Raw genomic sequence first — 15,574 nt, 5'->3', positions numbered from 1 at the left:
TCTCCTTGGCTTTATCAGTCAGGAAACACTTGTTTCCACACTAACACCTCCCAGAGCTCTGGCAGCAAGGAGCCAGCCACAAGCAGCTTGGCTGCAGCCCCACAGCCAAAGTGCCCCAGCACACTTTGTGCAGAGCAAAGTTAGAAGGGAGCTGTGAAGGTGCACTGTTGTGCTCATCCCCGATTGCATCCTCCCTACTGTCCTGGGATGGAAGCAACAGACACAGCTGTATTTTCCTCCTCAGTGCTACAGAGTAAGGCTGGGGGAGGGGGAGGAGGAGGAGGAGGAGGGAGAGCAGCCTCCCCGCAAAGTGCCTCGGAGCCCATCAGGCCTTGGGAAGCAGCCAGTTATTTAGAAAAAGCAAACTCCATGCATTTTTATTTCAAGGAGATAGTGGCGGAGGAGACAAGCTCTGCTACAGCTGCTTGCAAAGCAGCTCCAAGGCAGGGAAATGCAAAGCAGCCCCTGTCCCCAGTGGCTCATCTGTGGCAAACAAGTGGTCCCTGAGTGCCGCATCTCTCATTCCAGCACAAAGCACCACAGACACCACACCAGTGCCTATCCCATCCCCAATCCCTCCCCTCTCTGGGTATTTCAGTCTCTCCTAGCACTGCCATTGAGCTTCACTGTCTGCAGGCAGAAGATATATGCTCACTTAATGTATATATTAATACACATATTGACTTTCCCTTTGTCAGTCGTTATCAAGATTTATCCAACCTGATGGCCTCTTATTGATTGAGAAGAAGTGTATTCCCACGGGTCAATCCATTCTGAACCATCCAGTGGCAAGAAGTCAATACCTATTTATTATATGATCTACGAGCTTCATTACTCTAAATGCTATGGAAAGCGAAAGGTGGCAGAAGCCAGAGGAGAAAAACAACAGAAAAGGGAAGGAGGCAGTTTGCCAAAGCTGGTGTTGGGGAACTCAAGTGGGGGGAGGTTCATGGGAGGCAAAACCTTACACCCGAGAGAGAGAACCCCGTCCTTCACATCCCATTAAATATGCATCCCCCAGCTCCCTAAGCATTAAGGTCTACAAGCCCCAAATCCTGTGCAGCTGAGCCGGGATGTAAATGTCAGGAGGAGAAGAGCTTCCCTTATTCCCTTACTGCAGAATTATTGGGTCTTTGAGTGCAGAGTTCCTAGGTGCCGTGTTGCTGCCCCTTTGTCCCCACAGCCCATCCAGTCATTGTGACCACAAATCCTTTCCTTCTTCCTTTCATTCCTTTTCTATTTGGTCCCAGACCAAGCAGGGTTCAGTGCATCCCTGTTCTCACCCCATCTCCAGATGCTTTCAGTCTAACTGTACATCCTCAGCACCCATAGGGACCAGCTACAGGATATGCTGGAGATGCTCCACCTGCAGCAGAAGAACTCAGAGTTCCTCTGTTGAAAGGCACCTTCAACAAATTAATCTTCCTTACAAACTCTTATCAGGTTAAATCATAATGTTCTTCAGCCACCTACTTGGTGTCCCAAGAAACCCCACGTACCGAACTGCTCAGCCCCACCCCTGCAGTCAGAATGGGTCCATAAGCTCTGAAACGCGGGTTCTCACTCCCTGCTTTGCAGCCAGCCAAGGGCTGCGAGGCTGCTTCCCACAGCTCCACACTCATCTTGCAGCACTACGGCTCCCATCACTCGTGTTCAAGACTAATTAAGATGAATGTTAACTGTCCCCACCGCTCATTACCCAAGAGAAAATCCATTAGCAACTCTAGCGGAGCCACCACCGTGCAAACCACCACTGAATTCCCACCAGCAGCTGAATCTCTCCCTTCTCCTGACATTCAAGGATACATCTCAGGGCTGGAGCTGCAGTTTCCCCACCACTCCCAGCATCCCAGACAACTATCAGCACCCTGGACAACTCCTCGTATTCTGGACCACTTCTAATCCGGTTCACATCACATCATCCTCGTCTCTGCAGTGCCCAGCCATCATCTCTGCCCTTCACCATGACAGAAGAGACTCCAAGGTTGTGTTATCTGTTATACCTTCTATTCCGGCAAACAGCACCGGATAAGGAGGCATTCATGAAGCAGAGATCATTAGGGCTGCGAGCATGCAACACTCAGAGATGCTACAAGCCCAAGCTGTATTTCAGGTAATCATTTAACACAGTACTTAGACCTTACAAAGGACCGAGTGCAGGTGGGGAAGAAAAGAAAGCTGAGCGGTGTGCTTTTCAGCCCTAGTATTAATGCATCAAGCCACTGCAGTGCACATATTTATTTTGTCAAACTGTCAAAAACGGCACCTGAGTGGTTTTATATAAAGAGGTATTAGGATAGAAAACACTTCAGAGCTAAAATATACATACATAGATATATAACACTCCGTTTCTGAGACTGAATAGGACTGAAAAGCCCAGCAAAGGGCTTGCTGCTTTAATACAGCAACACAGACTTTCTGGAAATTCAACTTAACCATGGGAAAACTTCTCTGAGTGGCACCACAGCAAGCCCTGCAGCAGCACACGTAGGCTGGAGGTGAGGGAAATAGCTGAATATTCAGAGAGAAATGTATTTTACATGCTGTCAGGTTAGGCCTCGGTGAGCAGGAGACAAGGGGTAATTCAAAACATTTCTCCAGCAATGCCTCCGTGTCTGTGCCAAAGGTGGCACCTCCCTCCCCTGGCCCCATCCCAAGCTCACTATGAGTCCCATACACAATTATTGGTGTATCATGGGGGCAAATACTTTGGGAAAGAAAGGAAATGCTCCAGTAGACCATAACTGAACTTGTAAAGTCTTGGGATTGAGGAGTCCCATGAATGAGCTCCAGATCATTGGAGCCCTCGAATGTGCTTAGTTTTTTCCACTTCTGCTTCCCTTCTGCCTTTCTGTGGATGATTTGGCACCACAGTTGCACTCTATTAATCCTTCAGATGCCCAAACCATCCATTCTCACAACACCAAGTTATTCACAAAAGCTGTTGATTGGTGCTTTGCATGCTTCAAACCCATTCACACACAGACCCAGGGACCACGCAAAAGCCATGTGGAAACAGAAGCTGCCAATCCCATCCCAGAGTGAGCACCACACTGAGCTCCTTCCGATGAGAACAAACCAACAGATCTCAGGAGGTTCATCATCAGAAAGTGAGGAGATTCCTGTAGGGCTGGAGGCTGGCATGGCCAAGTGGAGGACATCTCTTTATATACAGATGCTGGCATGACCAGCTGGAATTTGTCCCTTTAAGGATGGAGACTGGCCAGCCTTACCTCTCAGCACCTTGATGAAAAGTTGACCACAAGAGAAAACATTTTGGGATGAAGACATGACAAGATCATGACACTGGGTCTAACCTCGTGATGATGGCAAGGTGGGGAGGGCTCATGCAGGCTCCCATGAAGAGCACCACATTCTCATGCCGCGTCTGCCGATACGCCATCACCTCCCTCTTGAAAGCTTTCAGCTGGTCCTCATTGTCCCGCTCGATGTCAATGAGGCGGATGGCCACCTCCCCATGCCAGCGGCCATGGAAGACCTGCCCAAAGCGGCCCTTGCCAATGAGCTCGCCAATCTCCAGCTGCTCAAAGGGGATGTCCCACTCCTGCAGGAAGATGCTGGTCTGGCTGGCTTTGCGGGGGAAGTTGCGGGCAGAGAGGAGTGAGAGGTTCATCTCCTCAAAGTCATCCTCTGACTCCTGAGCCTCCTCGGTGCCTTCCTCATTCTGTGTGGGGACAGTAAGGTGGTCACGCAGGGAACAGCACCCATCTGCCACTGGGGCATTCAGTGGGGCTGCATTGTGCAACGTGCCATAAAATGGCAAAATGCTACCAAGGAACCTCAAACCCATGCCTGACCTACATCAAACTTTCAATGTGTCTCATAATATCTCTTTGAATATGAACTTGAGGGCAGACACAAAGCCCACAAGGGACCCACAACATGGGGTGGGAACACAGGTGCAGCACAAAATCCAGAAACATCCAGGTTGGAGAAGACAAAATCCAACCATCAAGCTGACCTACTGAGACCCATCACTGACCCACATCCTTCTGTGACTGGGCAGGATCAAGCCTAGCTGAAAATTAGGTTATCACCTGGTTCCAATGAAACATGCCTTGAAATACATAAAATACAGGTGCCAACAGAACCCAAGGCTGAGCCCAAACAGTTCTGTGAGTTGTATCTGGAGGGTGTATAAGTGATGGAGGCATCCAAATGCCAAGTCCCCATTCCATGGCTTAAACAGCTGTGGTTTCTGAACTTTTCCTTTCACTCCTCATGCAAAACACACAGCATCTCACCTCTGACGTGGGCTCCACTTCAATTTGAAGTAATGGATTTCCTTCCAGGCTGTCAAAAAAAAAGAAAAACAACAAGACACAACAACCGCAGCATGAAAACTGACATTAGGTACATCATCTTCCCAAGGGATGTGAAGAGAAGCTCTTGCTGATCTTTAAGGCATCCCTATCCCTACAACAACTCCCCCAGAAATAAGCCAAGATCCTTCAAACCCCAACAGGCATCCAGCCTGGACCAAGATCCCAGCCATTAAACATCTCTCTTTCAAACCCTTCCCAAATGGCATTTCCAAAAGGACATCACTCACATGGGGTTGGATGTGACAGGGTGCAAGACCACCTGTGGGGCTCGGGTTGGTGTCTCAGGTACCACATCTAGGGAGAAGAAAGTGCAGTGAGAGTAGGATAGGGAGCAAAGCTCCAAAACCTTGGGAATGCCCTGGTGCTATTCAGTCTTGATATTAATTAGCATCCCCTTGCCCTGAAGCACCTCCAGAGTGCAAGGTTCTGGAGGAAGATATAGGGTTTTGGCAGAACCCCAACCCTATCCCCATGCAAAACCCAGTCATGCACCCACCCCCAGTAAGGGTCAAGGTGGGTTGGGTGGACCTTGCCCATCTTCAAGGGGATATCTCAGTACTCTGCACCATAGGAGAGACTTTTGAGGAGACATACCTGGGAAAATGAACTGCTGCTTGTACTTGTAGTAATGGGAGGCTGCAAAAGAGAGAGCGGGCTTAAGCACTGACCCCGACACCTGGTCTGTGCCCAATCCTCTACCATGAGATCTGACCCCGAGCCCAGCTCCTGCCCACATTGCTGTGGGAACAGAGATAAAACAATCCATTCTGCACATACTCCCTCCACAGCTCCCAAAATATATTAAATGTGTGCAGAGATATTTTCCCTCCTGTATTTCCTCCTTATATATTTTATTGTAAGCTCTTCCGTGCTCTGTGCCTGTACAAATGCCAAGCCCACAGGCAGCACTGAGGAACAACACCACAACGGTCAGGCTAGCAGCTCATCATGCTAAAACTTCTCTGCTCTGTGTCAGCATCAGCAACTCCTTCACACCAGTAATTAACATTTGGAGAGAGATGATGCTGCCCGTGGGATTTGGATGTTCAATTGAAAGCAAAAACCCATAGGGTGTGAACAGCGCGACTCGCCCCACAGACACCAAGCAGTGAATCTGCAGCCGTTGCACCTGTTTTTGCCTGATCCTGCTTTTTCTAAATGCATGTTTCTGTCAAGCATTAGGGAAACATCCTTCCAGCACAGGGCTACATCCCTCCTGGTGCGCTTGGATGCTCATCTGCATGAGCACAAAGAGCAAAGACATACAGAGCTGCTGAGTCTACCAGAGGTTGGCACCTTCTTGGTGCCTTGGTCTTATCTTGACCTTCAAGACACCAAAGACAAACTCTCAGCTTCTTCTTTTGAGCTTTGAGACCTCAAAGAGCATGATCAGCTCCACAGAGGGACCTGAACAACCCTGAGCCAAGATCAAAGAAGACCCAAAGGTAATTCTAGAGGAAAAAAAGTCACCACGTTGTGATTTCCCAGCTCAAATTCTAATTCTCAAGATGACCATATCACCGAGGCTGCTCTGAACTTCCCATACAGGAAGATGAAAGCACGGTAAGTCCTGCTTTATGCCCCTCCAGCTGCTGCTCACACTCGCATCTGGCTTGGAGCTCCATCCCTGCCAGCCCCATGCAAGCCCACATCCCCCAGGTATCATCTATGGGCTTTCCTTCTGTGGTTTCCACTTCAAACAGCACAAAATAAAAAATCCCCATCTCTGGTGGTGCTCAAGGCCAGGTTGGATGGGGAAACGCAGTAGGAACCCAACCTTCTAGCCCCCACCCTACCCAAGAGATGTCGCATGGAGGTGACATAACCCAATGAGTTTCAACAGCCCTGTGCTGGTCACAGGTGTCTGAACACCTTGAGGATGGGTCAGAGCCTGGGCTCCCATTATCCCCACTTTTGGGGAGTATCCGTTGAATGTGGACACATCGGGTACCTGGCAGGTTGAACTGCTTCTGCTGACGTGGGCACTGTGGGGATGGGTGCAGCGGGGACGGCGGCGTGGCGCTGGGTGGCAGTGGTGGGGCCGGAGAGGATGGCGTGGAGGAAGTGGTGGAGGAAGGATTGCTGCTGGAGTCTGGCTGGTAGGGCACCGGGATGTGGTCCTGGAGAGAGGAGAGGGCAAGAACAGTGCAGATTATGGCACTACAGGGTGCTGCCACACAGGGGACACCAGAGAACAAGTGGCAGTGACATAGTTCACATTCCAAATCCACAGAGTGGGGGATACACATTCCCACAGTTTGGTCCTTATGGGTTTAATGGACCTGGCAGCTTCTGCTGGCCTCTGTAAGCCCAAATCCACCGCTCTAACTGGAGCGTGGGCTGAATCCTAGCAGGTTTAAAGAAGCAGGCAAGGCTCTCCAGGCAGCACTTGGTTATCCCAAGGCACCTTGTGCAAGATGACCTTGCCCTCCACTAACTGATCCTGCTCAAGGCTGGGACAGTTGTGATGGGGCACACAGAGATAATGGGGCACACGAGCAAGGAGGACCTGAAGGATCTGAGCATCTGAAAAGGAAACTGAGGAGAGAGTTTCCCACCTCATCCATGCTGCCCATTTTAGAAACACTCTGCAAGCTCTGATTTTCCATCTCCAGAAACATGCCCTCATGGGAAGACCCTCCAGCCTCTTCTAGAAGGTATTTTGTCCCAGTTGATGAGCTTTTAAATGAGCTGGGCATCCCAGGAATCCCACCCACAAACCGTATGGTCCATCCTGACACATACAACAACCTCAGCTTGGTTTAAACAAACACCAAATGCCACAAGCAATGTGATGCCCATGCTACACACAGAAAACGGGATATCTCTAGAGAAACATCAGAGAAAGGAGGGGTCCTGATGCATGAAGCATGTAAGCCCTACTGAGAATGGGAGTGCTGGGGTCACAGCCTCAGCAGAAGCATAGGGACCATTTCCAGCTGCTGCTGATGCAGGAGTTGCTATCGATCCTCCTTAGTAATGCCCCGTTGCATCCTCTAAGCTGAGTACGGTTCATTGAATTTGCATATGCACATGTATATTAGGACATATATCTATATGGTTTGGCAAGTGAATGAGTTTCATCTGTAGTTTTCAGAGCATAAAATAAAGTGTGCATCATTACACTCCGGTTAGAGGGACACTGAGGAAGGAGCTGATGCAGTGGCAGAAGGAGTGCAGTGCTGATTGCCCTCCTTGCCCCAGCCCAGTGCTGAATCACTTCCCCAGTGCCCTCTAATAAAATAAAAGAGCATAACACCTACATGAAACAAATCATTGGAAGGACCTGTACTAAAAAGAGAAATGCCTCTGTGCTCCTGTTGGCTCCTGCAGCAGCTCTCAGCCTCCCCAGGTGCCCCCTAAGCCATTTGAACCACACCAGAGCCACAATAACAGCAAAGCAGATAATTGCACCGAGGATCTCCTAACAGCTCAGGGTATAAAGACTGCAACAGGCTCTAAATCTCATCTAATATAAACCCATGCTGGTTTATTACGATTAATGTAGCATAGAGAAAGGGAGCCAGGTGCATTGCCAGGGCTGGCTTGGCTAGGTCAGGGACATGAGACTTAGGAAATAGCTCTGATATCATATGGTTTTTGAGCTATTTAAAATAAATAAGTTTGGTAGGCACAAAAGACACAGAGTATCCCATAGAGGTGCTGTGATATGCCTGGAGACTTGCAGAGCCCCAGCAGATGCTGCAGTCATGGGAAAACCCAATGGACCTCCTGCTCCAAGCACAGGGCATGGCCTCTTTTTGTCTTTTATTCATTCTTTCTTCTTCCACATAGGGTTGAAACCCCTTTAATAATCTTTGAGGTCCCCTCCAACCCAAGCCATTCTATGATTCTATGGCTTTGATGCTCTTGGTGGGTAATGAACAGACACAGAGAAGCAGTGGCCAAAACCCCAACTAAACCACTCAGGTTTTGGGGATGCGGAGCCTGATCCTCTCCTGGAGAGCACAGGAGGGATTTGGGGCATTGATACAGGAACAGAACCTCAGTGGCTGCTGGGGGTCAGAGATGGGTTAGTGCGACAACACGCTCACCTTATTGAGCTTGTTGGTTTTGGGGAGTGTCTGGCTGACGTGCAGATCTGAATAGCGTGGGGGCTTGCGCAGGGGGTTGTTGATATCACAGGGCACCGACTCAGTCCGCACCAACCGTGCTGCAAAGAAAAGGGAGCAGGGAATGGGGATGGAGAGGGATGGGGGGAAAAGAGAAAGACCCAATGATGCAAAGGGGTGTTTGGAGAGGAGCAGCAGTCACCAGAGCTCACTGTGAGCTATTTCCCACCCAACGCCACCATCCATCCTCTTCCTTTCAGTGGGCAGAGAGCCGGCTCAGAGCCTCCCACTCGCAACAGGGACCTTTCAGAAGCTTTGGGAGAGGGTTATTGTGTTCACGTTGAATGTTGGCTGCAGGGACTGCCCCAAAGGTGGGCAGCTCCAGTGCTCAGTCCAATTTTGGGGATTCGCCCACCTCCACGACAAACTGCCTTGCAGGGTGCCACCAGTACAATGCGTTTCCCCAGTACTAAAATACTGAGCATGCTTTGGGCGGTGTGTAATGCACTCATTAGCTCAAAATTAAATGCAGAAGTTGGAATTGGCACTGCAAACATTTCCCCTAAAGCAGTCTCAGCCCTTCATCCTCCACCATCAGGGCACCTGGCCAAAATCTGGAAGAAAAGAAGTGGGAAGGGTTCTCCAGCTGAACACCTCCTTTTGGGCTTGCCAACGTGCCCGTATTTCTGAACATCCAAATTTCTCTGTATTTCCAAATTTCTGGATTTCCAAGCATCTCCAAATTTCTCTGTATTTCCAATGAGCTCTCGGGACAGGCAGCTCCAAAAGCGCCATGAGAGCATCCAAAGGGGGCACAGCTGGGACCCTCATGCACCGAGCATCGCAGCGGGTCTGGTCCCTGAGCTCTCCAAAGCAAAAGGCTGAAACCTGTTGGCACTTACCCCGTGCGGTGGGGAATCTGAAAAGAAAAGGTGGCAGGGGGAGGGTGGGTGGAAGCGGTTTGCAATGCAAATCTGCCTCGCCCCGCACGGCTCGTCTCCCTACAAGCGGAAAAGACGGTCGGTAAAATTTTCACAGAGCGCCCAAAGCGGTTTCGGGAGCCTCGAGATGGAGGGTCGGGCTCCCGAAGTCGCCCGGGGGCTTCTGAAAGTTTTACCTGGTGGCAGCATCCAGGGAGGCAGAAGCGGAAGAAAGGCCCTTACCTCCGCGGTGGATGATCAGCAGATGGCACGGAGGGGCCTCTTTGGTGCATTTGTTGTGGCACTTGAGCCTACAAACGGAGACAGAGAGAGAGCCATAAGGGATGGATGCGGCCCCAGGGCACCGCTACACGCCTGGGGACCTTGGGGACACAAAGGTCCCATGGGTGACCAGCTCTGCACAGTCCCAAAGTGACATTTCTAATGTTGAACTGAAATAATGAGGGCATTTGTAGGCATTGTGGTGAGCATCGTAGAGCTAGAGCCCAGGAGGGCTGCACCCTGGGGCTGTGCATAGAGCAACAGCAGCTCCCACGCCCCCAGAATGTTCCTGTTTGTTCCCAATTAAGGATGGAAAAGAGTCCCGTGGATGGGAAGAGCCAGGGGAAAAGGGGGGGAAAAAAATATAACAGGATTCAAAGACCATCCGCAAAGGAGGAAAAACGGCAGCAGCTACAAGTCAATGAGCTGGGTAATGAAAATTCAGGAACCTCGCATGTTGGCTTTTATTGCAAAGCCATTCCTTAAGGGAAAGGCAGAGATTAATTTGGTATTTGAGGCTTGGGGGCTTTTTGGTTTTTTTTTCCTCGTCTTTTTTTGCTCTATTTGTTTGATTTACTGCTCTGTTAGGGGTAGGGGAAAAGTAGCACTGGGCCAGGTGCTACAAGAAAGTCAGTGAATAGGAATCCTTTCTAAAAGCATGGCATGCATTTGCTCTTCAATAAGTAATGCAGGAAGCAGGAGCAGGGCACATCCTGGTCACTTCCCAGCCCTTACACAGAGGGAAAGGGTGAAAGGTTCCCAAAGAAACAAGGCAATGCATGCAGATGTCACTCAACACTCATGGGAATAATAAGCAAAAAGAATAACCACAAAACAGATTTTTTTACTATTATCACTTCCAGAAAACCCTCCCCACCACCCAGACCCAAGCAGTAACTCCACATTCCTCACCACAATTCCAATCCCCATTTGCTAACTCATCAGCATTTAATCAGCGGCCCCAGCGATCATTATTGCTTGATAGCCCTGCTAACTCAGTTACCAGCAATCAGCAAATTCCCAGCACTGATCCCTAGCAAGGCAATTGGGCTCCAGCAGCAGTTTCACTAAGTGCTGATTCCTGCTTGATACTGCCTGGGGATGGACAGCCCTGCGTTTAAATGGCATTAACGTGCGCCTCGCTATCTGTGTCCATCTCTTGCTGACTTCATGGACTCCTCCATCACCGTCCCACTTCTTTGTTATGAGTTTGGATGGGTTGACACACACTCACTGCTAAACAGAAGCCCTTAAGGCTTTCATCCCTCAGACTCCTGCTCAGCCCCAAGCTGGGTGTTTTCCCACTCAGAAGATGCTGTCATCATCCCCTCATCCCCAGCCCCTGCCCCTTTTCACCACTGCAGCATTCACCATCCCGAAGCAGCAACCTGCTGAGCTTCGTACTTGCAGTTTTTGCACTTTAAGCCAAACAACATTCCTTTCCCACAGACAGTGCAGGTCTGGGACATCCAGTACTTGGTGGAGAACCTGCGGGGAAAAAGGCAGAGAGCAATTCCTACAGCACAAATGCCTCCAGATGCGTGCCAAACCACCCTTTGCTGCACTCAGAGAAATGAAGAGGCACCTCTCTAAAGAAGCCAGAGCACATCCCTGGGTCTCCCTTTGGATTTGCATGCTCCAAAGGACATCAAAGTGGGCACCAAGGAAGACAACCTGCAGCTTCCAACCTCTGCCCACCCGATGCTCCGTGCATGAAACCCCCCCCCGACCCAGCACTCAGCCTCCAGCCTACACCAAGGTTATTTCAGCTCTTCACCCTCCTGCAAGACAGACAGTAAACTGGAAATGGGAAATTTGTTGAAGGTTGGGAAGGTCATGGCCAACGCACGGCTTTTATTGATAGCAGCTCAAGCCTTATCTGACCCAAATCTGAGCTGAAATGGGACTTTAATGGGCTGTTGGCACAGTGCAGCCAAGCAGGAGAAAGGGGGAACTTGACGCAGAGCTCTGATGTTGTGCAATGGGAGGACATGGAGATGCTCATTGCATGCCACACACTGTGCTGGGGCTGCGGCATGTCCCAGGGGAGCAGGGATGGGACAAGGATAGCTCTGGTGTCCCCATTGATTGCCCCCATCCTGCATACCTGTGCTTTATGGAATTGCCCAGGTCTCGGCGGGGGATCTGTGGGGACCAGCGAGGCACTGACAGCGTATCTGTAGGGGGCAAGATGGGGAAAGTATTGGGGTTAATGCAGAAGAAAGCTGGAGTTGCAGAGGCATCAAAATACGAGGTATTGCCAAACTCAGAGATATCCTGGAAGGCTCCTTTCCGCCCCCCCCCCCCTCCCCCCCCCACACACACAAAAAGACCCATTAAGCTTTGGATCAGGGGGAAGGTGGGGTCCTGCCCCTCCAGCAGCCTTGGGTCAGAAAGCAAGGCAGGAGGTGCAGCAATCTTTGAAGAGAAGGAAAACGAAGCACAAATGGCATCATTTGTTAGTAAGACATCACACTTCTCATTCGCATTTTTGGCTGAACAAAAAAGCTGAGCATCAGCCGCTTGGAAGACAAGTGAACTCTTATTCAAATAGATGATCAACAAGGAAAGCAGTCTCTGTGTACTTCACCAGGGGGAAAGGGAGGAGAAAGGGCAGCAGGACCTCGGCTGGGTAAGGGAGGGGAGATGTGGGGTTGGGCATCCAACAGCTGCAGCCCCAGCATCGGCTGGGCACAGGCAAATCCCTCTCTAAACACAGGGCGGTGTGATCCCCGCCAGCGGCTGTTTGCTCTCAGATCCCACTTTAATATAGCGGGCAGCAGCGCGCTGTAATTGCAGTCAGGCTGAAGGTTACATTTCCATGCCCACACCCATTGCCGTGCTCCATAAAGGATCTCCAAACCACCCCACATCACTCCTTCCCTGGCTTTTCCAACCCTGGGGCACAGTTAGCAATTAAGATGTTTGAGGACTACAAAGTCAATTAAGATAATTGCTGCCCCTGCGGCCCATTTTACACCATTGCCTATTGTATTTTTATTACCATTTCCAATATCTCTGACTCGTGTCTCTCAGCACCCACATCTCCACAGGGTGGATGCATTTTGGGGATGAATCTCAAAGCACTCTGTCCTCTCAGTGCCATTTTCCCACATGTAAATCACATGACACAAATAAAATCCCCCCCACCCCATCAGTCCCAATCAAAGAGGCCAGAACAGCTCCTCTCCCAAATTCAATTACCAGCTCTGCTTTAGCAGCCACAATTTATTTGTACCAACTTTCAGCTGGTCCCAATTAAATCCTGCCATCCCAGGAAAGGGGAGACAGAAAGATGGCTGAGGCTTTTAATTACCTTCTAAATGCACTCATTGCACAACTTATTAAAGTGTATTTTGGGGGGGGAGGGTTAACCTCTGAACAAAAATGAGACCTGTGTGCTTCATGGTTAATTATCTCCATTACAGGGAATGAAGCACACAGAGCAGCATGCCCAACAATAGCACTGCTGTCTGCAGGAGGGGAGCAGCACCTGGTACAGCCCCAAGGATTTGGGGGCTTTGCAAATTAACTGGTGATTCTCTCCTTTCACCTATTGTAACAATTGGATGGAGCAGGGTGATGGGAAAGGCATTACGACGGAAGTGTGATGACAGAAGGACCAGCATGATAGAAAGGTGCTATAAGGGAAGGGAGGAAGATTGCTCACCCATATCAGAAGATTCCAGATTCACAAGTGAAAGCTCCACCAAGGAGGAACCTTCCCCCTGTGGGTGGGACTAAACAGTTCTCATACACCTGTGCATGTTAAGTCAGGTATTCCTTTTGTCTCAGGTGTGATTAAGTGAGGGCTGCGCCCAAGGGGAAAGTGGGGATGATTCTGATGGGATGCAAATTCTCCCATCCAAACCCCAAGATCACCAGGATGAGAAGTGGTCATAAGATGAAACCTTGTGGCCATGGGTAGGAGCAAAGGGGACAAGACGTTGCTGCTTCAGAAAGGCCACTGTGGGGCTGGATCCATGCAGGTTTGGCATTGTCCTCACCCTGTTTTTAGCAAGGATCTGTGCTGTACCCCTTTCATACCAAAGGGACTTTGTTTTTCCAGTGAGAGAGGAAGGCAGGAAAAGCTGAGTAGCCAAACCACCCCCTTCCAGAACCCCCAAAACTGGGCCCATCCTGGGTGCACATCCATCTCCATAGAGCATCACCAGCCCTGCAGCTGGGCTGCTGGTACCCAGAGAGGCAGTCGTGCACTCAGGGCATCCCAAAACATCCACACTTCCCACAGCTGCTCACAAACGGGCATGGAACGCTTCATCTCAAGTCAACAGCCCACGCCTGACGGGTATCAGATGTGCCTAGAGACAGAGAGGGGGACGGTGACAGCCGTGTCCGGTGCAGCAGTGACAGCGGACAAGGGGAGAGGAGCCCCTGTCACCTCGTAGCAGTGACAAGCGCTACTGATGGGTCCCTGAGTGGCACTCGTGCGCGTCACAGGTGACGGGGCCGGGATGCTGCTGAGTGGTGATGGGGCCGTGACGCCCTCCTGGCCCCTGTTGGCTGTGGGAGGAGGATGCTGGAGCAACACACTGCATGGATAAGGGCAGCCAGAGCTCCCGGATTTCGTCTATTTGGGGTTCCCAGCCTCTCTGGGGCAGATGGGGAGTGATGGGCTTGGGGCTCAGCTCACCCTCACTGAATGCACTGGGAGTATCATCCGAGGGTGGGTGCACAGAATATAAATCCTTTGCATACTGCAGGCTAAAAAAGGCATCCAACATGCCTTGTTCTTTACCATACACGGGACTGAAACACAATACATCCCTTGGGTTCATATGGGCTTGTGTCACACCACAGCACAGGGATGTCCCTGCATCGTCCCTGCTGGGAGTGGAAGGATGTTCCACAGTCCTGTGGGTCCAAATAAAACCTCAGCTCAGCAGCAGTTGAGGTAAGCAAGGCAGAGCTATTCCCAGAGCATTTCTGGTAAATAAAAAAGCAAAAGTCACTTCATAACAGCAGTTCCTCTTTGTTGCATGACAATCCTATTTATATGGCCAAAACGTCATGTTTGGTCACTTAATTGATTTAAATGCTGGAACTGAGATTTTTCTTCCCACTGGGAGCCTTGCAGGGCCAATCAGTCTTGCACAGAAAAAGCTGTTTTCTCAGGCTCGGTGCAGCCAGGATAGAAAACTCTGCAAGAGCAAGACCTTGTGTGGCCACTGCACATAACTCCATATACCAGGGAATGCTACATGGCTCCTATCGTGCCCCCGGCCACAGAAAGAGCTTTTGCTGTGTGCCATAGGAAGGCATTTAGCAAGGTCCTTGCACACGGAGACTTCACAAGTTGCTTCAGTTTGCAGAGGACAAGCTACATGATACTTGCAGGGCACCGTGTTCAATTGAACTGGGTTGCATTTGATTCTCCTTTTCTTCTGCAGGACTGGACACAGCTGGAAGGAGAGCGGTGAGGGCAGATGGTGCACATCAAGAGCCACATCCAAATATCCTCAGTGTCCCCCTGCCCACCACACCAGGGTAGGGAGCAGACACTTCTTTATCTTTTACAGTTCGAGGGCACCCCAAAAGTTATTTCTTTTTCTCTACTGTTTGTCTTCTAATAAGAGTCAATTCAGATCTGATTTCCTTGGCATCCTGGCCCTGCTGGGAGGGAATTTCACCCCTCTGCTGAGATTTGTAAGATGAAAAGCGTCCTTCTGCAGTGCCAGCCTCTCCTTCATGTTCCAGCTGCAAATTCATTGTGATTAGGGAAAACCCACTGTTCACAAACAAAAAGGAACAGTTCAGTTGGGAGCACGGTTCTGTTGTGAGCAGTCAGATGTGAGCAGGTAAAAGGAAATCCTCAGGAGACAGCTGCCTGGAGCCTGAGAGACTGGGGCCCCGTAAGGCTGCACCTCCACCCAACAGCAACAGCACTGCTTTGCTCTAATGCTTGGATAACAAGATCAGCACCGATATATAC

The 15,574-nt window shown here is 50.2% G+C and overlaps 1 protein-coding gene across 1 annotated transcript in view; it reads right to left on the bottom strand.

Annotated features, from left to right (window-relative positions):
* KSR2 (kinase suppressor of ras 2) overlaps nt 1-15,574 on the bottom strand; it is a 48,577-nt gene that overhangs the window by 13,838 nt on the left and 19,165 nt on the right. The window contains exons 7-16 of the mRNA XM_032447930.1: nt 11,729-11,798; nt 11,026-11,109; nt 9,583-9,650; nt 9,322-9,420; nt 8,402-8,520; nt 6,298-6,466; nt 4,941-4,982; nt 4,574-4,640; nt 4,266-4,314; nt 3,318-3,685 (exon numbers count right to left, since the gene is read on the bottom strand). Coding sequence (XP_032303821.1) covers nt 3,318-3,685; nt 4,266-4,314; nt 4,574-4,640; nt 4,941-4,982; nt 6,298-6,466; nt 8,402-8,520; nt 9,322-9,420; nt 9,583-9,650; nt 11,026-11,109; nt 11,729-11,798 — 1,135 coding nt within the window. The remainder of the gene's footprint in view (nt 1-3,317; nt 3,686-4,265; nt 4,315-4,573; nt 4,641-4,940; nt 4,983-6,297; nt 6,467-8,401; nt 8,521-9,321; nt 9,421-9,582; nt 9,651-11,025; nt 11,110-11,728; nt 11,799-15,574) is intronic.

The sequence above is a fragment of the Coturnix japonica genome, chromosome 15 (assembly GCF_001577835.2).
Source record: "Coturnix japonica isolate 7356 chromosome 15, Coturnix japonica 2.1, whole genome shotgun sequence".
In the NCBI taxonomy this organism is placed as follows: Eukaryota; Metazoa; Chordata; class Aves; order Galliformes; family Phasianidae; genus Coturnix; species Coturnix japonica.
This window is presented reverse-complemented; position numbering and strand designations above follow the sequence as displayed.